The sequence below is a fragment of the Cygnus atratus genome, chromosome 4, assembly GCF_013377495.2.
Source record: "Cygnus atratus isolate AKBS03 ecotype Queensland, Australia chromosome 4, CAtr_DNAZoo_HiC_assembly, whole genome shotgun sequence".
NCBI lineage: Eukaryota > Metazoa > Chordata > Aves > Anseriformes > Anatidae > Cygnus > Cygnus atratus.
Genome location: NC_066365.1, coordinates 33,026,069 through 33,048,630, shown reverse-complemented (window position 1 = coordinate 33,048,630; position 22,562 = coordinate 33,026,069). Strand labels below are relative to the sequence as shown.

The 22,562-nt window shown below is 40.8% G+C and overlaps 1 protein-coding gene across 5 annotated transcripts in view; it reads left to right on the top strand.

Moving 5' to 3' along the window:
• Positions 1–22,562, top strand: part of FHIP1A (FHF complex subunit HOOK interacting protein 1A) — a 96,079-nt gene that overhangs the window by 61,733 nt on the left and 11,784 nt on the right. For all 5 annotated transcript variants that reach the window (XM_035547025.2, XM_035547036.2, XM_035547043.2 and 2 more), the window contains 6 exons: positions 9,193–9,360; positions 13,209–13,288; positions 14,743–14,930; positions 15,434–16,471; positions 20,004–20,182; positions 20,463–20,601. In XM_035547025.2, the coding sequence (XP_035402918.1) occupies positions 9,193–9,360; positions 13,209–13,288; positions 14,743–14,930; positions 15,434–16,471; positions 20,004–20,182; positions 20,463–20,601 (1,792 nt within the window). The remainder of the gene's footprint in view (positions 1–9,192; positions 9,361–13,208; positions 13,289–14,742; positions 14,931–15,433; positions 16,472–20,003; positions 20,183–20,462; positions 20,602–22,562) is intronic.

The following is a 22,562-nucleotide window of genomic DNA, read 5'->3' as shown; positions in this document are numbered from 1 at the left end:
ATGCAGAATTCAGAAGAGAGAGGAGCTTTTGGCTCTGTTGGCATACTACTTCAGATCTGTTCTGTATGTATTCTACTCCAATTTTCCCTCAAGAAGTAGATGTATTGAGTTCAAAATTGCTTTGCAGAGAGACACAGAGGTGAATTTTTTGTTTTGAAAAGACAGCTCCAGTCGAGAATGCAGACATCTAGGAAAGAAATCTTCAATCTTCTGTGTTCTCATTGTGATAGAATTTGATTTCTGTGTAAAACAACAGCCACATCAACAAATCACATTAATATGACTTCCTGTCTGATCACCAAATCTAATTTAGATTATTCAAGTATATAAAATAAAATAAGCCAAACAACCCTACAAGCAATATTCAATAAATTGTGTAGCTAATAACCTTATTATCTTTTAATCCCTCATGGAGCAACAGCAACATTAGTTTGCTTTATCAACTGAGGTATTTTGATATGAACAAAATGTCTGGTATGAGGAGAGTTGCTCACTTTTGGATTGAAGCTGAGCCTTGATCATGCTGGCCAGTCTCTCCTTCTCCTGTTTCTGTCCAGAACTGCAACATAGCTGAGGCTGGCAGGCAGCTGTGGATGTCATCCTGCCTAACTCTCTCACACAAGCAGGATCAGCTAGAGCAAGTTGTTCAGAAAAATGTGCTAGTTGTTTCTTTGCCTTTTTTTTTTCCTGATGTCAGTTTAGAATTTCCTGGATTTCATTTATTGCCCCATTGCTTCTTATTCCTTCACCAGGCACCATTGAGAAGAGTTCTGTTATCTTCGCTCCTTCCCAGCCGGTATTCACACACATTGATAAGATCCTGCTGAGCCTCCTGTTCTTCAGGCTGAATCCAGCTCTCTCTGCCTCTCCTCATACATCAGATGCTCTCACAGCATCATCATCTTTGTGGTCCGTTGCTGAACATGCTCCAGCATGTCTGTGCACCTCTTGTCCTGTGTGGCCCAGCACATCTTAGCAGTGCTGAGTAAAGGGGAAGGATGCCCCCCACCAACCTGCTGTAAATGCAGCCCAGAGTTCACTTTTGCTGCAAAAATGCACGGCTTGCACATGGCCAATTTTTGTCCCCAAGGACCTGTATGTCAAGGTCCCTCTGAATGGCAGCACAACCATCTAGTCTGTCAACTGCACTTCCCAGTTTTTAATGTCTACAAACTTCAAACTTGCATGAGGGTACACTTCATCTCATCATCTAGGTCGTTAATGATGATATTAAACTGCCCTGGCCTCAATGTAGCCCCCTCCTCACCAGCATTCAGCTGTACTTTGCATTGCTGATCACAGTCTTTAGAGCCCAGCAGTTCTACTGGTTTACAATCCACCTCACTTCATCATTTTGTCTGTGAGGATGTTGTGCAAAAGGCAGTGTCAAAAGCTGTGCAAGATAGACATCAACTGCTCTGCATTTATCTGTTGAGCCAGTCATCTTGTAGAAGGCATGATTTCCCCTTCATAAATCCGAACTGCTCCTAATCACCTTCTTGTCCTTAATGTGTTTGGAAATGGCCTTCTCTTTTCCCTGCTTAAAACAGTGGACAATTAAACAAGATACTTGGTGAAAGTATCACAGCTTTTCGGAATTTCAGTACGTGGCTCAAGGCTTTGAGATGTGTATATGCGTGATCTTGAACTGTCTGTAATGTTCATGGAATTATGTAGTAATGCCTTTTTAAAATTTGTGCAGGCTGTCCCCCATACATACTTACTACGTACACGATTCACCGTGTGAATGAAACAGTACAAGAGTGTTGAGGATAGCAATGCATTGCTATGAATAAGTTGGAATGGGGAGACCAACGTACTTTGCTTGGTGTGATTTGATGGTTTTATTCAGCTCAGGGAGCTGATATGTAGCTGAAAAAAGAATCAGCTAGTTCAGGTTTTTTCCAGTTAAGGAAGTTTCAAATTTATTGTGCAGGCTAGCTGGCTTGAAATAACCTGTTTTTCACTGTGAACTCTCTGAAGGTTATTTAGGGAGCAGATTAACTGTGATGTGCTTAAAAAAACAAACATTGTCTAAGTTTATGACTCCCTAACTTCGTTTCTCCAAGATAAGTGTCCTAATTATAGCATGTTCTTGCAGCCTAATTTATACCTGGTCTGTACTTGTCTGTTGTCGCTTTGCGTGGGTTATCCCACCTACCCACGTAATGAGGAATTGACAAATATGTTCATATCCCAGAAGCTGAACATTGCCAAGTGGGTAGAGAGAGCTCAGATTTGTATCGTGTAGCTGGGGATATGCATTACCTGGCTGATGTGAATAGCCGTATCTTGTCCTTTGGTTGGTTTTTATTGTACTACTTACAAGAGTTACCTGCCTCGCTTCTGACATCTGAGTTTCTAGAGAAATGGAAACACATGATTCAGTGCCGTTCAGTGGGATTTGTCTGAGCATTTGTTATGCAAGGTCACGAATTCCTTATTTCTGTACAGATTTAGTTAAAACCAGAAAGAATAAAATATCTTCTCCATAAAGATAGAGAGACAAAGGAGAGGTTAGCTTGATAGTTTTCATTTTGTAGTAACAGCCCACGATTTTTGCCCAAACCATCCTTCGTTTTTTCTGGTGTAAATGTCTGGGATTTAAGACAAGTAAGACTATCTGACAAAATCTGCTCATAATTTAAGACTGGCACTTTTTGACAGCGTGCCAGTTACAACTTGAAATTATGCAAATCTTTATGTTCCTCCCTAGCGTTTGGTACTTAGGAAAAAATACTTGCAAGAAGGTGTACTTCTGCTCTGGAAGGGAGCCATGACATTACGTTTCTGTGATTTATCTCAGTGGCTATTTTTCACTTTATTTTCAAAGCTAACTGTTTGGAGCCCTGTCAAAAAATGTAAGGTATTCAGGGGCCAAATTTTACAGTGGTCAAAGTAATCAAATCAGGCTAATTTCCTCATCAGTTAAAGTCTAGTTGAAGTCCCACAGTGAATCAGAGTAATGGCACTGAAGTTGAAGATGTCTTACTGGTTGTGACGGGGGCCCTGTTGTCTTGTTTTAGTTTTTATGTGTTTGGTATTAGAAAGTGCTTATTTGCCTTATTCTTTTAGATACTTGTTGTGCCATTGTAGAAAGCTGATCAGTGTAATCCTTTTTGTGAGATCTTTAGTAGGTATAGATTTTTGCCATCTAATCCATGTGCTAAATAACAAGGAGTCACACTGTGACCATATATGCAATATTACGTTACCTTTGATGCAAATAAGATTGTTTATATACACCTCTTGGAAGCTCATATGATTTACTTTGGCATTCAGAGCACATGGGTTATGAAGATAGCTATCCTGATCATTTTGAATGTTTATGTAATTTGTGTAATTTCAATTTATTGAAGATAGTGCTAAAAATTTGTCAAATTATATGATTAAAGCTAATTTTTCATTTCTTAGTATTTACTGCTACACTATATGCATTTAATTGCTATGATGTTATTTCTCTACTTGGAAAGCTAGTTTTAAGCTGAATAAAGGAAAATTGTGCCAGCTTTTTAGTGAAAAATGTTGCTGTTGGCCAAGCAAACAGAACAGGTTTCTGGGAGCACTGGCACGGTTCTGTCGATTAAGCTCTGTCAAGTGGACCTCAGTTACATTGCTCACTAACCCATCTAAATGAAAACCTCTAAAGTGGTATGCTACTGTGATAATTCAATAATACTTGCTCGATGATTACACTGCTCAGCTGGGGGGAAATGACCTGTAAATTATACTATACTGATTGGAAGTAGCATCTTTATAAATATCCTAAAAGAACGTCAGTTTCCAGTTAGAAATAATCCCATCTCTCACCTTACTGAGAAGTGTTTGGACAGCTGCTGTAAAAAGGTGTAAATACAGTCTTACTGGAAAACTTTGAATAGTCTTATGCTTTGGAGAAGCCCATCAGTAGCTACAAAACTTAATTTTACCGGCTACAAAGTGGACATATGTTAAAGGTGCCATTCACTTTTTACGTCAGGCAATTGACTGGAGCTTTAACGAGGTACAAACTGAACCTGTTTATTAACTTAAGCAGAAGGAAGTTGAAGCAGTTCTTGTTTTCTGGTTCCTCCCTAAGTGCAAACTTTCTCTGTCACTGATCCCGCTTGTTCAGATGGGAAACTGATTGATTGAGGATAAAGCTTGCCTTTATTTCCTAGGTAGTTTTATCCTGAATCAATTCCCTGAGCCAATTCACTGTGCAATGAAGTGAAGCGTGAACACTTCTGCCAGTATAAGCAGGGGGCAAGAAGTTGAAAATGAATAGAAAGGAGAAGAGGGTGGGAATGGTTGAATTTTATTTTTTACTTTTTAATCAGGGAGGAGGATTTATTCAGGTTTAAACTGCTCATGGATCTAGAAGGTAAGTTCTAACGAGGACATTCATGGTCTCTTCATAGGCAGTGTGAAATCCTTGTAGGAAGGAGAGGAGGAATCATGAAAGCCGTACTCTTGTAAGAAGGCACAAAGCTGTAAATTAGAAAGTATATTGTGCAGATCCCAAGGGAGAATAGCCAGTAATAAAGAATCAGTGCAATTGGTCTAACACAGTCAATGTAATATATTGAACTGAACTCGCAATGACAGTAATTTCTGGCTCTCTCCTATTACTTGGCACAGTGACTTGTAAAAGCTGGATCTCTTTACGGTGTTCTGCCTCACCATCTAATCAGTAATCAGAAGAGGCAAGAAAAGATTTACTAAAAATTATTACATAATAAGAGAAGGGTATTAAAATGCTAAAAGTAGCTTTCTGTTTTCAATAATCTCTGATCAAATATCTATCTGGCTATGAAGGCTCTCAGGTAGTCCCTCTTGTAAAAGTATCTGTAATCTTCAAAAATATCTGTAACAACTGGGTGTTGTAAGGAAAAACCTGTGGATGAGGCTTCCAAATGGTATCTTTTAGATACATACTTTGTGTGTGTATTTTTCAAAATTCCAATAAGTTTTCTTCATTACAACTATGGATAATGGAAATAAAAATGGCAGAATCCTTGTCTGAGTAATGTAATGGATACAGATTTTTCTCATTTTTCATTTTTCAATCCTACAATTTTATCTCAAGAGCAGAGATATCCCCAGTCTTTACCATTCCCGAGCAATTTTAGTAGAAAGGATCTAATGCAAAGTATGCTGCTGGTAGGTTTTCATTTTTTGCTATTGTAGCAGTGATGGATTTTAATACTGCTCAAATATCTTTATCAAAAATATACCTCTGAATTTTCTTACTTAGCAAAGGACTTCTAGAAAACTACCATGTCTTGATTCATCTCCATTTATTATGGTATTTTTCTTGATCCTTGAATTATCAGAGGTGAGGAATATTCAGATTAAATGTCACACTCGTGGATATGTGAAAGTTTTGGCTTGTTTCTTATCATCCTTTCAAAGATGTTCACATAAATTCACTTTGAGGGCTAGCTAGGACAAATTATACTGAAATCAATGTTTACAGTGAAATACAGTTTTTTGTAAGCTGCCTCAGGTTTTGATTGTAGTGGACGTTCTTGATGTGTGTAGTAATGTTTTGTTCTCTGGGAACGTTTGTTCTTTTGTTGTTTACCTAAGTACTGATTTGGATTTATTTTTTTTAGAAAGGATTTGCCTACTTTACCCAAATCTGTCTCACAGGACATAAGTTTCAGGACAAACAACATCAGGTAGTCTGAATGAAGCTTAATATCGTGGTTTGGGTATCTTAGAAAACAGAGATCTTCAATAATAACTGCACAAATTGAACCAGCCTTTCTTTCAACACTGAATGTGTTATGTACAATGTGGAACAGTTTTACTGAGTTAAAAGGGCCTTTGCCAAGGCTGATTTTTGCCTAGTGTGACTGGTTTCTCCAAAGTCCTTCCTTAGTTAATTGCAAAAGAAAGTGAGTTCTCTAGAGGCTCATTCAGGGCAGGTTAATGTATCCCAGTGAGTAAAAGGAAATTAGCCTTGAGGAGCTAAAATTAGCCTTTTTGAATACTGCTCTTGGTGTCTCAAATCTTGAGAAATTATGCTTACTGTCAGGAAGAGTAAAAACAAGAAGCACACGCAGAATGCAAGATGGGGAAAATATGATATGACTGTAAAAACACACATCTGCCTGCCAGCTTAATTGATCCTAAGCTGTATACATGGCTTTTGTTTCAAATGCCAAAGAGCAATATATTTTGAGTTGCTATTGTAAGGAAGCAGAAGGGCCATCTCTGTGCTGGTTTTATGGACAAGTTGCACACAAAGGTATGCTGAGAGAAATCCCAGAACATAGTAGCAGTAATGTCACTTGTGTACCCTTAGCTTGCCTGCCTTGAGCGTTTTGTGGTGAGTTGCAAAATAGACCCTAGCCTCATTTATTGCAGAAGCTTGAAGGAGTGTTGTGATGAAGGTGATGCATTTTCACTGGAGAATGCAAAAAGATTCCTATGAATCCATTTTAAACCTTTACAAAGCATAGTCTCCTTCCCTCTTTCTCAGAAAACGGCTAAGCAGATTCAACAACATCCTTCCTAAGAAGAATTAAGAATTAAACATGATGTGGCACACTGCACGAAAAACCTCAATTCAAACAATAGAGGTTTAACAAAGTTATAAGTAACTCTTCTGTGACCTGTTTGGGCTGCTTTAAGTGCTATTTGGTGCTTCTAGCTCTGTTTAGTCGTGTCAGCGAGGTGTTGGCTACAGTAAAGAGGATTTCTTTTTTGTTTAGTCCCCAAGCTGCAAGGAACGCTGAACATGCTCTCAGAATTGAACATTTCTTTCCTATAGTAGTCTCTCGCTGGCTTTCTTCTGCCCTTTGTTTCATTCATGATGCGCACTCTGAAAAGCGGATGGCTTTCTCTTGCTGATACAAATGTAGCACGAGCTGCCCAAAGAGTATTGATTTCAGAAAAAGGTCACTGCCCTTGTGAATCTGCAGCCTTTCCTTGCTTTCATTTACCGTTTCAGTATTTTATATATCTACATAGGCCCATTCCTCTGCTGTCAGCGAACATCTGTGAAACCCGCAGGCCAAGTGCGTGCTTCATTTTCCTCATAAAGGATGAAGGAGGAGTGACAGAGACATAACAATATATTACTTCTGTCTGGCCTTTTCTTGGCAGAGGTTTTAAACTCTTTGATGAACTGTATGCTATCATTATGATGTCACATGATGGATTTCTTGGGGTTTGCTTTTTACTGTTTGCTGCTGTAAAACACAAAACAGAAAATGCCAGTTCTCAGGGCAACAGTCAATGGCTGTAATCAGAAAGCCTTTATTTATTTAGTTATTTATTTTACCCCATGAGTTCCCACACCTTTTGGCTATTGCAAAAAAAATGAATCTCAGCTCCAACCAGAAACAATTTCCTTTGTTGCACAGCCCCTTGCTCATTTCCCGAGCAAGTTTTATGGTGGTTGGGATGTGGCGGTATTGCTGTGGAAATGTGTGCCTACGTGCATATGCACATAAAAAGGCATTTTATCATAATATTTACAGTAATGCAGAATTTGAACCAGAGCTGTAGCCACAGTGTTAATCCTGGTGATTTATAACTTTGGGGTGCTTGATCTCACAACTTTTTTTTTTCCACTTGAAATTTGTAGGAGAAGGAGGAAGAATGAATTCATAAACTGGATTCTGAGTTGGAGGATTATATGTTAATAGATGTTCTTTCAGGGAAGATCTGTTTTCTCATTTCTGTATTGGGCAGCACTGAACATACAGCTACAGATCTAGCAAACATGTCTGGCTGTTGTTTATTTAGCTTTACAAAGTTCACAGAGCCAGTGAAAATGTGCCGTATTCCTTTCCTTTCACTATTATGTTTTAGTGCTTGATTTTGACCAAAATAAACTGAGAAATGAACTCGCTTATTTCTGGTGAAAAATGTTACTGTTGCAGCTTCCCTGGTGTTTTGTTTCTGATACCAAAATGGGCTAGTAGTCTGCTGCTTGATGTTAAGGATGTTGGAGCAGAGTATCAGAATAAAGCCTGAGAAAGAGAGGGAATCAATGACCTCAACTTCAGAGCTACTCTGCATTCTCCTCGTCAGTGCCCCCTCTCCATAAGGTCTGCAGGCTGTATACAGCATTCCTATGTTCTGTGTAACTGGCCAGAAGCAGCTTGTGATCTTAAATGCTTTAAAGGGAGCGTTTGCTGGATGACATTACTGTGCATGAAGCTAACGCGCGGCATAATGGAACAGGGATTTTAATATTTAAGGCATGTTACGTAAGTGCTGCCCTTCTGAGTCGCTTCTAAATCCTCTTAGTTCTTAAGTGACAGCTTTGATTCTTTTTTTTAATAAAATCAGTCTTTTCATTTATCCAGCTAAGTTTGGTAAACAAAAGATGTTTAATACTTCCTTTCATACAGAAAGATTTTTGTGTATGAGGGTTTATCTCTATACACTTAAGCTTATTAGGTTCCTGGGTAACTATTTTTAAAAAGCTGACTTTGCAACAGCAGTGTGTGGTGCAGAGGTGGCCTTTGGAATTTGCTGTGCCTTGCCAGTGCATACTGTCAATAGATAAGCTCCAAAAGGCTTGCATTAAGAAGAGTAGTATGGGCTATCCAAATGGTATGCAAGCGTCGCGTGGATATGGGACAATTGTGTTTTGACATACAAATAGGCAATAGCAAACACTTTGGTCTTTGGTTTGCATGTGTGTGGGTGTATACACACACCTTTTAAAAATTGAGTGAGATGGAAAATAGTGGCAAAATTGTGGATAGACATGTTTTGTTTTTTTAATTTATTTTTTAAAGCTCCGGACCTATGAGTTTGTACTGTGCTTTGATTCTGCTCTGTTGTCATTTATTTTTAATAACACGGTAGATCCAGGTATTCACAACATCTGAGAATGCTTCTGAGGAATGGCAGAAGTGTGATTCAAAACCCCTGACACAGCAGAAATGTCGTGGGGAACTTCTAGCAGGATTTGGCTTGTAGTATTTCAGCATGTATGAGATCTGGGGTGTTGGCAGTTTTGGGGAGTTTTTACTTCTGGGGAAGCAAGACATAAGAAATGGGTTCAGAATGCTTACGAGTAAGTCAGAAGCACATTACTTCGCAGGTTTAAAAGCAAGGGTCTCAGTATTTTGTTGGCAGTGTATGGAGAGCTTAGGGTGGGTGCTGAGTATCGTATACTTGCAGGGTAAGGATGGGTGTTTTGTGTGCACAGTATGTTTGCATTTGCCTTTTATTTCCCTGTAGGTGACTGTGGAAGAAGTGATGGCTACTACCGCATACCTGGATCTCTTCTTGCGTAGTGTTTCAGAGCCAGCCCTCCTCAAGATTTTCCTCCGTTTTATTTTGCTGCATCGACATGAGAATGTGCACATCCTAGATACACTTACTAGCCGAATCAACACGCCATTCCGGGTAAGACAAGCAGGAGGCAAGGTCAGGTGCTCAGTGTGGATGCAGGTTAACTAATTAAATGGGAGAGCCTGTGTTTGCAGCGAGCATTTGTCTAACTAGGAATTTTCTCCCCCACCCAAATGTGTGTTTTAATGTTTTGTTGTTGTTTGGTTGGTTGGTTTGTTGTTTTTTTTTTTTTTTTTTATGCTGGCAGCTAGCTATGGCTGCAATGCTGTGCTGAGAAGTTGATAAATGTGTGAGGTGGTCTGACCCATACACAAAATGGGATAGAGGGAGATGAGGGCTTTTGGAAGTTTGAATTCTGTTAGAACTCTAAAGGGAAATTTGCAAGTATTTTCATTCTGGATATGGCTGAACTAGTGCTGCCATACATAACTCATCCCTAGGACTTATAAACATAATCAAGGTGAGGTGCATTTTTGATGTTTGGAGTTCTGCCTAGCAGCAAGTATTTGCAAATGATCTTTGTAGGAGACAGTGGGAGCCCTGTAAGGATGTCTCCAAATTGCTCAAGTTGTGATTGCAGTATTGCCAATATATTTCTCAGGACACAAGTGTGTATTGTCGTAGCATGTTTGCTTAACAGAGATATTGCCAGCTTTCTTGTTTGATTAAAAAAAGGCACTTTCTTGCTCAAGTGATTAGATTGCCACCTCCTTTTCTTTCTTCACTCCTCCGTGTAGTAAGGTTTATCTCAAATTTGCAGTGAGCCCCTTCGCAGTATAGGCACAATGCGCCACAGTGACTGGAGAGCTAGCTTACAGAGATAGTCAAGTTACCTTTGCTAACAGTTTCATCTTCTGGCAGAAAATGAATACTTGTTGCACTGGACTACCCTTCTGAGCCTTGCTTGGCTGGCAGCCTTGGCTGAATCTTCTGTGGTGCACAACTTCATGGATGAAATACTGTATAAAGTTTTAGGGCAAGAGAAAGCAGAACACGAGCACATGCATTAAATCTGTGTATTAGGAACAGTATCTTTGTCTGGAATTTGTTTGGAAATGAGAGTGAACACAAATATGGATATATGCTGTTGTTACTGCATTTTTAAGATGGATTAACTCTGAGAACTGAAATAGCTTCTGTCGACAAAAATGCAAATGCTGTTGTCTCTGCTAATCATTAATTACTGTTCCATAGGCAAACAAGATTGGAATTCTAAAGACTTCTCTAGCCCTGAGTAACTCAGGATCCCAGCCAAAATGGTTCTGTGATAGTAAATGAGTTTTCTGCAGTATAGCTTGGCCAAGTACAAAAGCCAGAGCTGCAGCCTTCTGTGTGGTTTCCATAGCACAAAAGCTGTGTATGTTATTATTGCTGAAAATACTTATTAATAAATCACAGGATTAAACTTATGTACAGACAGGTGGCCAAATACGCTTGTAAATACTGTCCTCTTTATCTCCTGGTAATACATTCAATCTTTTCTTTTTATGAAACGCAAAAATAGACTAGCTTTTCTTCTTCAGAAGGTTCTTGATTTCTCATTTGTCCTTGCAACCATATTGCAAATGTTTCCCTATAAATTGCAATTCCATAAATACAGGAAAATTTAAGGAATTGGCAGGTTTTGCACTCTGAGTGTATGAAGAACAGTTAGGCTTGGCTCTCAGTTATTCTCTCAGAGGAAATGAGAATTCCCATTTTACCCCCACAACCCCTCACTAGAACACTCCTTTCATGTCAGGATCTGACTTCTTCTACAAGCTTGTTTTGCAGGTCTTCGTCTCTGCCCCCGCATTCATATTAAGAACTGCAGTTCTGGTTGTTTCTTCCTTTCTTGCCCTTTCACTTTTTCTATTTCTGTAGGCACGAGGTCTTGGACTAACAAGCACCCTCCTGTCGGCTCCTGGTACGAGTGGTGGAAGGGCAATGAATTTGAGCTCTGCTTTGCCTCACAGCAGGCCAGCTCATGACTGTTCCCGGGTTATTTTCGCTCTGTGCCTGGCTAGCTGTCAGCCATGCTTTATTACCTTCATGCTTGTCCATATCCCAGCTTGTTTTTTGAGTGCAGGGCTTACTCACGTTCTCTTGTTCTTCTCTGGGTGTTAGTTGAATGACCAAACTAGGGAAGGCAATCAAAGAAATGTTTGCTTTTTAGAGGCTATCAGGTGAAGTTCATTAAAGCTTTACTAGTTAATAGTTCCACAGAGATAGCTACCAAGTAAGGGAAAATGTATGTCTGTGTATGTATATTTTACAAGAAATCTGTGCATTTCTCTGGTCTTTGTCACCATGGACAGTTGATCATTCTGTAGGACTACTGAGTCACTGGTCTGAAAAAGAGAAGGGAAATGGTAAAACAAAGAGTCTTTTAAGTTGACGTTCTCAAGAAAGCATGGGCTGGAGAGAGGAACATAGCAATGTGCTGTTGCAGAGCTAGCTCAGAGCATTTTATCAGTGGGAGTAGGGAGAGTGTAGAGAAGAGGAGGAAATTCCACAGTTGGGAAGAGAAGCCTTGCCCAGGAAGGATGCTGGATTTAACCCTGAATGAATTACAAAGGACATTCAGTGACTGAAAAGAGTCAGAAATCATCTATAGCTTTTTCTTTATTTTGTCCTAATTTGTTTCTTTTTTTTTTTTTTAGCTGTTGAGAAGTGAGATTTATTTCATGTATTAATTATGTGATTAATATAGTGAGAGGCAAGATTAAAACCAAAATGAAACTCTAGGAAGGAGTCAACTTATGCTAAATAATTCTCACAAGAGTCAACCTGGTCCTGGGATCTAAGCCAACTGTGAGATGCTGTTTCCAGAAAAGAGCAGCACAGGAGCACATGCCCAAGGGAATAGGTGTAAAGAGGCAGGGAAATGATGGTGCTGTTGTTCACGAAAACCAATGAAAGATAAAAGGTCACGCTTCTACAATGTTGGATGCGTCTTTGCAGTCAAGCAAGCATCTGTTGGGTAGAAATATACTGTATGATAGTTTTGAAAGTGGTATGTCTTATTTAGACATTATTTGTGACCAAAAATCCTGTAGAAGTCTCAAGTTTCTAGTCTGTCCTAAAGCTAGTGTGAAAATAGGGTGCTGATCACAAAAAGGGTATGATTTTTGCCTCTGCTGCACGTGACTGCTGAAATACTTGATTATGGGTGTGTTTGATCAGGCCTTTGCCAATAAGGCAAGCACGCAATTCCAGTGAGGAGTCCTATTTTTCTTTTCCTTTTCCTTAGTCTCACAGAAAGGATCTTTGTACCTTGCCATGGTTCCCAGCCATTCAAATGACCTGTAATGGCAGGATTGGGAGCAACTCATATGGAGTGGATTCCAATAAAAAATGACTTGCGTAGTCCTATGTCAGTAAGCTATATTTTTCAAGGCAGTAGGGTGTAGAAGCATTTAGTTTTGTAATGTGCAGAACACTAATCGTTCCTAACACGTAAAACAACCAAAACTTGAGGTGGTTTATAGCTTTTTTCAGAAAAGACTTTTTGTTGATTTAAGTTATTTGTCAGGGGTAAACCCTTGCACTTTATATTGTAAGTAATGGGATTCACTGATTCACTTTATGCTGAATTAAGCTGATAAATTAGGGAAAAAAAATGAAGACTGGTAAATTGTTGCTTTGAGTTTCCATATAATTTAATGTTAATACCTTTTAAAGAATATTTCTTTTTTTTAATAGCTTTTTTTAAGGAAAATTCTGGATCATGTTTTGCCAAAATGTAACATGGTATGTGTATAGCTCTAGACAACTTAATAAAATCCCATAGGGGTACTGACAGAATGAAATAGCATACTAACAGTAACTTAAAGCATTATGTTCTGGCAGAGTCACTCTGTTATGCAGAATGGAAAGGTACAATTTCCAGATCAAAAACTGAAGCATTTATCATTTTCCAGCTCTGTGTGGTCTCCTTGGCACTGTTCAGAACGCTCATTGGCTTGCATTGTGAAGACGTGATGTTGCAGCTAGTTTTAAGGTAAAGCCCAAACTCTTCTTTCCACTTTTCATTCTAATTCTGGGACATGTAATCTCAGCCTATGGATGCAGAGTTAGATGGGGGTTCTCCAAGACAGCAGAAATGCAAGCTACTACAGAGATAAGAATATTTACGGTTCTGCCAAAATATGCTAGACCTGTAGAAGCGTGATTTATGTCCTGCGATCTTCAGGAACAAGAGATTTTTCATGTGATTTATTTCTATAAAAGTGAGAGGAGAGAAGCTAAGAATATATTTATCACCTTCAAACTGCTTATTCGCTGCTTTAAAATGTATAATTCTTCTCTCCTGCATGTTTTCTCTAGTGTATTATATATACAGAGGACCTATATATTTGCTTGCAGCTTCCATCTCTGTTTTTTTCACCTCTGCTCAGTCCCCAAGAATACTTCAGGTTCCTGAACTGTTGTACATAAATAGTTATGTAATGTGCTAGACACATTGATTATATATTACTGCTAACTGTTTGTTCTATGGGTTGCTTCAGAACACTACAATTATAATTGAGTACGTGTATTAGATTAGAGTTGATTACTTATATGGAAATCCTGGTGTAACTAAATCAGGCTTTTAACGTTGTGGAAAGTGACTGTTTCAGGTACCTGCCTGTCCCTCCACTGATAGGTGTTAGGGTGAAATTCCTTGTAGCTCTCTGACTGTTGTGCCTGGGAATGGTGTTAGGAACTCTGTGAACACAAGTTAGATTGGGACTCCCCTGCTAACAGCAGTACAGTTGAGTGCTGTTGTTTAATCTTTTGTTTATTTAGGGAATCCTTTAAAATTTGTTTGCATTTTAAATGGCAAAACATCAGCCCAGTTAACACTAAGGGTCTTAATAAAGTTCTCTTAAAAAGTTAAACATTCATTGCTTTAAAGAAGTTAAACATGAGAATGTTCTTCCTCTGTTCCTTGTTCTCCCCACAGCTTATTCCCTCCTCTGCCTGAGAGCTCTTGATCTAGTGCTGTAAAACACCTCGATGACCCTTCCCTCCTTTTTGCTGGCTGCTTGCCTGGCACATGTAAACCAGCTCTGTGGTTTTCCTAGAAAAACAAATAAATTAAGGCTTCTGAGACAGAACTCATTCATAATGGGACCAAACCACCCGGCTAACCCTTGACTTCTGCCCATCCTACACTTCCCCAATCCCTTCTTACAGCAGGCTTGCTCTGACCTATGAAGGAGCGTTCGTTTTCCCCATTCTGATGCAACTGATTTCGTATCTCTACTCTTCTTGACAGTTACTCATTGAACTGTAGCCTCACAATGTAAAGAGTCAGGGTTTCATGCTCTTGAGAGGTTTAGGATATGGATCACTGTCAAGATTATTGTTATTTCTTTTAATTTGGAGTGGGAAGGAAGGTGGAAAGGGAATTTTGTATGCGTTAGCTTTCTCTAATGTGAAAGGATGTAATGCTAGACACTGCTCTTTCAGGTATCTGATCCCATGTAACCACATGATGTTGAGCCAGCGGTGGGCAGTGAAAGAGAGAGACTGTTACTCTGTATCTGCCGCAAAATTGCTTGCCCTGACACCAGTCTGCTGCTCCACTGGGATCACCTTGACTCTAGAAAGCCAGGGAAAAGATTATATTCTCTGGACAAAAGCAGCACAAACTAAAGGTAATTGTTGCTCAGGGGATGACCAGATCATGAACTGAATTGAATTTGGCAGCAACTCATGGGAGGAGGTGGAAGAAGAGTGGTGGGTAACAATAAACCGGGCAATTAGGCTGCACTGGAAAGCTTACTTAATTCCTTCCATGTGTCCAGGCCTATGGAAACCTTATTCAACTTGGGTAGCTGTTAAAATATGCATTTGTGAAAATAATGTACAGATACATGATGGCGATTCTTGCAGCTTCACAAGTGCTTACAGTTGCTTTACAGATTGGATGTGGGCTGGTCTCTCAGAAATCTTTGAGTTACAGTGCTGACTTGGTAGTAGGAACAAGTTGTGCATTTATGATCAAATCTCTTAATTCTTTGATCTTCCTTATTGGGTGGATCTTCCTTATTGGGTGGTTGGGGCTAAAGACTCCACCTGCCATGTCTTAGTGACTGTCTTGCTAGAGAACTTTTGTGTTTTCTTATTGCGTGGTATGAGTAATCTTCTTTACTTTCAGATTCTGGTAGAGGCACTTCTGAATCCACCTGCATTGTGGAATGTGGAAGAACTGTGGATATCAGCTACCTGCAGTACCTGGGGGAAGCTCAGGAAGCCATCCTTCAGTGTCTGAAGGACTGTAAGGTTTGGTCTGCTTTATATGATGGAGTAAACCCTGATCCAGACACCTTTATCCAAACGCTTGCTGAGGAGAACAATACAGATGTGGAACACCCCATGTTTCGGCTCCAGCAAAGGACACCCAGCATGTGTAGCTCCTCTCAAACAACTCCATTTGGTGAGAAGATGCAGCTTGAGCTAGAATGGGATGATAGCTATGACACAGGGATTTCTCCTGGTTCTGATGTGAGCTCGCCCCATCCGTATGATGATCTGGGAAGCACAGAGATGCAGCCACCTATAGAGCCACCAAAACACATTCAGGAGATGAAAAAAAATGCTATTATGCTCATCAAAGGATCTTACATAGAAGAATCAGACTTTCAGGATGATGTTATGGTTTACAGATTATGTGCCCAGAAAGATACTCAAGATGATAACTCCAAGGAGAAAACTTTAAATGTAGCCAAAGAACATCAGGTTGAAAGCCAGGCTGTTGTCAACGGGCCTCTTGAAAACAGCCAGCTGGAAACGGACTTGGATGAGCACAGTAAGAGAAATTCAAGCTTGACTCAAGGTATAATGAAAGAACATATAAACCAGAAAATGGCTGAGACTGATCCACAGCCAGACTTGGAGTTGAAGCTTTCTCCTCAGGAGGCAGATCATAACTTAAGTGTAAGACTGCTGAGCACAGATGGTGAGGATTTCATTGCACAGTATGACAAAATTATTAAGGAACTGGATCCAAATAATGCAAGCTTGGAGGAGGAAAAGTTGGACACTCCTGACCACGTGTCTCCTGCAGAAGAGGAGGAGGACTTTGAGAATTTCTCAGCAGACACCCCTTCTGCAGAGAGTGTGTCGTCTCCCTTTGGACCTAAGGAGGATCCCTCTCCCAAGCGTGCTACGAGGAGCCAGAGTGCTCCGTTTACAGGTGGAATGTCCTGTTAGTTACATACATAACAAATGTGAGAAGGGATGGTGATTAACGGTGGCCAAACGAGATGGCACTGTGCAGTGCACAGTGCAAGCACAGAGCAAGGAACAGCGTTGGCACTAAGGAGGGTATGCCCAAATAGCTGGGACTGGCCCAAGGAGAGTGAAGGAGATGCGACAGGGAAGTAGAGCAGAGCAGTGTAGTGACACGAAATTGTGGTTGCTCAGTTCTTTTGGGGCTTTTAGTTTTAATTGTTTAAAACCTTGCGGTTATGTTGCTTGTGTGTCAGCACCGTTGCTCTAGGGGAAACTTGGTGGTTGAAAGAGGACCGGAGTAACTGTGCTAATAGACAGAGCCCGGGTAAATGATGCGTTTTTCTGATGCCTTTCATCTCTGACGCTGTCGATGCGGCATACCACTATTTCCCCCCTCAGCTATTTCACGTTTTAGCACAAGGTGGCAGCACGGGTGCCACGTCTGCCCGTGCCTGTCTGCGTGCACTGCCCTGGCATCCCGCTTCTCAAGCGCCAGGGCAGCCCTTGCTGTTGGCACACTGCGCTGTCATGTGCCAGACAACAATTTCAGCTTGTTCTCCAGAGACTGGCCAAAGCACTCCGGAATGACAGTGCTCCTGGAGGCTACAGTGTGCTTTTGATCTGTGCTTGTGCAGCTCCTTGCACTGCAGGCTCCTGATCTTTAATTAGGTCTCCTAGATACCACAGTAATGCAAACAATAAAAAAATAGTAGCGTGTCTAGGTTTTTCTCATCCCAAATGAGACTTCTGTAATCTGACGTCTCGTTCATTTGGAAGGAGGGGGGAAAACATTCATTTGTATCCCCTGAGATGCAGCCCTTTCTGGTCAGCTGTGGCCAGCATGCCTGGCACTGCCTCTTAATTGAAAAACTCAGCCTGTTTATCCAGTCCATTTGCTATTTTCTCTGTGGTGGCAATTTCCTTGTATTAGAGGCTAATCACATTCAAACCTCTCCGTTACCCATTATCTGCTGTCAAATGTAGCTCAAAAATGTTGTCCCTGTCTCACATTCTTCATCCAGTCCCTTTCTCCATTTCTTGCTTTTAAAAACAAGAAAACAAAACCCAACCAAACCAAAAAACCACGCTTTGCTCCCCATCCATAAAGTGTCTTACTCTTAGGCTGCTCACCTTGCTTTAGTGAAGGTCTTGGTGATCCTTGGTAAGGAGTTGCTCATAAAAATGGCTCAGAAATGTGGGATTGCAGGATCTTTCAAATATAATTATATTTAATGTGGAGTGCTACATTGCCTATGTAGATGTGTGGGATAAAGATTTTTGGATGCTTTCAGTTCTGGGGATGGTGACATGGGATGGATGGGGCTTCCCGCTGCAGAATCAGCTAACCAGATGGAGGCTCTCACACCCAGAAACTCTTAGCAGTGCAAAGATGCTCTCTTCAGGCTCACAGATCTATGAAGAAAATGTCCCATTGATGTCTATATCCAATTTAAAAGTTGTTTTTTTTTTCTTTAAAAAAAAAAAAGTCCAATTTAAGGTTGAAAACTTAAAAACTACAATCATCCCTGTTTGCCCTGGAGCGAGAAAGAATGTGATGTTCAGGAACAGGAACATAGTGCATCACAGTTTTTTTGTTTGTTTGTTTTGTTTTTTTTTCCATAAATCAGTGCTCGACTTCATGGCCATGTGGAGATGAAGTCAGGAAAGGAATATATTTTTTGTATTTTCATTGGTTTACTCCACTTCTTAACTAGGCAGGCTTGCAAATTCTTAGTTCCTCCGATTTGTATTCTAATAATTTCTTGAAGAATTTTATGTTGGTAACTGCTCTCAGAATGGCACACAGCCTTTGTTACAGATGTCTAACTTCAGCTTTACCTACTCACACCTGAAGTTTTACCTACAGGAGAGGAACTGTGAGCTACCTCAGCTGCCTCCACTGCAACCCCTCCTGACAGAAATAGGGGCACATTGTACTGTGGTCCTCAGGAGCTCTGTGAAAGTGTCTCCACGGACAGAAGAGCAGGAAGCAGTAGGTTATGTTGGGACGAGAGTAAACTGTATCTCAACAAAAGGGTTTTGAGGCTTCTCCGTTGTATCCCCAGGCGGGGGGGATTCCTGCAGGATGTGATACCAGCCTTCACTCTGACGGTTGATGTGGTGGTTAAAAGGTAGCAGCCACATAAATCTCACCTACGCTGGCCCTCCTACCTTCCCTCTTGTGTGTGGAGCTGTGCCAGCGTTAGCCGTGACAGATCGCTCTCAGGGGAGCGCTTGCGTTGTACTCGCGGTCACTATAAAACATAATAGACTGCAGCCTGTAGTGGGGCTCTTTTAGGCAAAGCGGCAGTGCAGGCACTTGTGATTTGATCCTTGCTGTCGTGCTGGCCCCATACTGCGTTGGCCTCTGCCGTGGTTTACAGCAGCGGTATAAAACCGGGCTGAACTATGCCCAGGTAGCTCGAAGGCAGCTGTTTGCAAGCCGAGGGAGCGGGAATGGGCTGGGATTATGCCTGCCTTCTTCACCCTAGAAGTGCCAGTGGCGTGAGTCTTGTGCTGGGGCCTAGGGTGGATATTAAGCATTTGTCGCACTGTGACCCTGTCACCTAGGGGTTCCCCTGGTTTCCCTGAGGGGTTACGCGCTCAGGGTCGTGTGGTGGGGCTGGCTGTGGGATGGGGGCTGTTCCCAGCGCTTTACTTGAGATCAGGTCACCCCTCAAGCACCCCACCGGCAGTGCCATCCAGCAGCACGTATGATCTGGTGAAAGGCACGCTCACCTTTGGACAGGATTGTTAAGCTTGAGCACTACAGGGCTTTGTACCGTGGTGGTAAATGCCTCTGTATTTCAGTGGTTATCCTCCAACATGAATGCACAAACTAAAGCTATTATTTATTGCTGACATTTATATGATAAAGACTACTTTTACAAATAATTTTGCTTATAAATCTATCTTAATATCTTCCCCGCTTTGTGTGACTGTTCTCAGTGCTGAAAATGCATTTTCTTGCGATGTGAGCTATTGCAGGTTTTGATTTTATGTTTAGAGTAGCATTTTTGGATTTTCTTTACAAGAGCACAGATTTTTGATAAGACTATCTGCCTATAATTTACTTTGCCAAGTCCTTCTGTGGAAATAAGGCACAATGCCAGTAAAAAGGACAGATTCTTCAGCGGTACCATTCTGATTAACTTCAAAAGGCATGGAATGACAGACCGTAACATATGAGGCTAAATCCTTATTGGCATATGTAAAGTAGAATGGTTGTGTATGTTAAATATGCTGTTAATGTAAGTGGCTAGCTACTCAAACACTGCTACTCATGAAAGCTTTTAACATCTCTGTTAACTCTATTTTGTCTGTTCAGTTATGTGTTGTTTTCTTTTTTCTCCTTGCTGGCTTTAATTAGCATGTAGGAGGTCTGATTTGGTTGGTTATAATGATCAAAGTTCCTTTTCCATGCTTATTTCCTGGATCTTAGGATTTTTCTTCTATGAAAACAAAGGCATTGGTTCCTTCTCCTTTTCTTTCAGGACCGTTTATCAGCGTGGTGTTGTCGAAGCTGGAGAACATGCTGGAGAATTCCTTGCATGTAAATTTGCTGCTTATTGGGATTATTACTCAGCTGGCAAGTTATCCACAGCCTCTTCTTCGCTCCTTTCTGCTCAACACCAACATGGTGTTTCAGCCTAGCGTGCGGTCACTTTATCAGGTATTTGACCACAAGTCATGCCTATTGGAACAGTATTTTTGGTGTCTTGTTAAACTTTACTTTAGCTCTTTTCAGTTCCACCTGTTCTTCTCCCACCTGAGAGCCTTGCATCTCATTTCAATGTTTTAATGATCTTTTGTACAAGGAACTGGAAGTTTTGCATGGCCATAACTTCCATTGCAACTCTTCTTTAATGCATCTAGAGAAAGCCTGAGTATTCAAGCTGTGGTTGCACAGGGAGCAAGGGAGTAAAAAGTAATTGTTGCTCTTGTTTTGGCAGGTGCTGGCATCTGTGAAAAATAAAATTGAACATTTTGCTTCCATTGAAAAAGACTTCCCAGGTCTTCTCCTGGAGGCCCAGCAGTACTTGCTTTTTCGCGTAGACATGTCTGATGCAGCTGAGGACTTGCTAACCAAAGGTAAATGTTAACCGCACTTGGAGGAGTGCTGGGTGGAATGACCCACCAGTTACCTCTCCAATTTGCTACAGCATGATTAAAAGTAGGTGTGGTGCATTATAAATATCATTAACCAGATGTACCGTTCTGACTTGAAACTGATGATCCTCAGTAGGCCACAGTGTATGGATCTGTTTGGATATTCTTTACTCTTTAGAAGCTTTTACTATGTCGTTGCTACAGAAAACGTCTGTTTAAAGGAGTAACAAAATCAGCTCTTGCTTGGCTTGCTGTCAGTTTGGCCGTAAACAAACTTGCTTTCAAGGCATGAGGTGAGGTAGCATATGTGCATGATTTCATTTTATTTTTAGCCTGACCTTCTGCTAGTCATTGGTTCTTTTTTTTTTTTTTTTTTTTTTGATAGATGTAGGGAGGACAGAAATCCAGAATAAATTGGTTTTGGTAACAATTGAATAAGGCTTCATATCATAGCTTGGGCTTCAACTGAGGGAGATAGAGATGATCCAGAAAACTTCAAATGTGCTTTCTTGAATGAAAACATAAAACATAAAAATAAATGGGGGGATATAAGTCAGGGCACTTCAAGAGCAGTGGGGAGTTAAGCAGGTATTACCCCAGCTTTCCAGGGGACTTTGCAACATCTGCTGCTTGTCAAGGACAGTGTGTGCTACACCTGTCTTAACAGCTAACAATACTTACACTGCAGTGAGGGAAGCTAATAAAAATGAACCAAATGAAGAATCTTATGTTATAATTAAGAAATTTCCAGAAGCAGCTGGGTGACTGGTAGAGTTAGGGGCTCTGCTCTGGTAGCATGTGGCTTCTCAGCTTGTTGCTGAGCAGGCAAGGTTGGGGTGCAGGTTTTCCTTAAAACAAATAAACAAAAAAACCTACCACCACCACCAAAAAAATAATTCCCATGCGATGAGAATGCATGTGAGAAGCTGTGACCAGAGGGAAGATTCAGCACCAGGGTTCAAGAGGCTGCATTTACATGTGTTCTTATGCATCATTTGGAATCAGTAATGATCGTCCTGCCTTGCCTATACCTCTGTGAAGATGTTGTTTTCCTTGGATTTCCAGAGGTGTGCAAGGCAGGACTTATGTGCCTTCTTAATTGTGTTTACATTTTTCAAGGCTCTGAACAATAATTTACCTAGTTGCTAGTCAGAGTGGTGTGTGTTTGTGTGGTTTGCAGCACATCTGTTTTGCAAAATTACGATCTCGCCAAGGCTGCCTCTCGAAGAATTAGCCTGTAGAAGGCGCGTGCTGTAAATGAGCTGTGTGTTGCAAATATCGGTAGGGGCTTAGGCTCTACGTTCTGGTGCCATAGATTAGAAAGCCGTACAATTAGGTGATGTTGTAGCTGGCATGTGGGAGACAGGATTAGGAGGCAACATTAAATGTCCTTTTTTTCAGGTGCTGGCAGTAAGAACTTTATATAATGCATTCCCAAAAGAAATTCATCTGTCTGAGAAAACTCGCAAGCCTTGCACTTAAGAGTTTTCAGTGCTGGTTAGCTGTATCTCAGTTAAATAGCAGAGTAATTTGGGGCATTTATTTGTACTTCCAGTTTTACGTCAGTTTTCTTCTGTGGGCTTCAAAATATGCCAGGCTGACTCATGCAGGTCATTATTTAAGATCTCAAAACAAGGCTGTTTAGTCACTCTGTTGGTACATTTTCTTCTGTCTTGTGGCAACCCCTGTAAAGAAGGCACCTCTTGACAAATAGATGGAGAGTAAATAAATGTCTGGATAACTGCAGATTTGGTTCCCAACAAGGCTGGTGATGCAAGCAATCAAACTGTAATTCTTGGGGCAAGTTGGCTCACTAGTCCTTCGACACACAGCAGGTCATTGTATTGATTAAAAGTGCAAGGGCAAGGCAGGAACTGCTACGCTAATGGTAAATGAAAAAGAATGAGGAACTCATACAGGATTCTTGTGCGGTGCTCACAGGT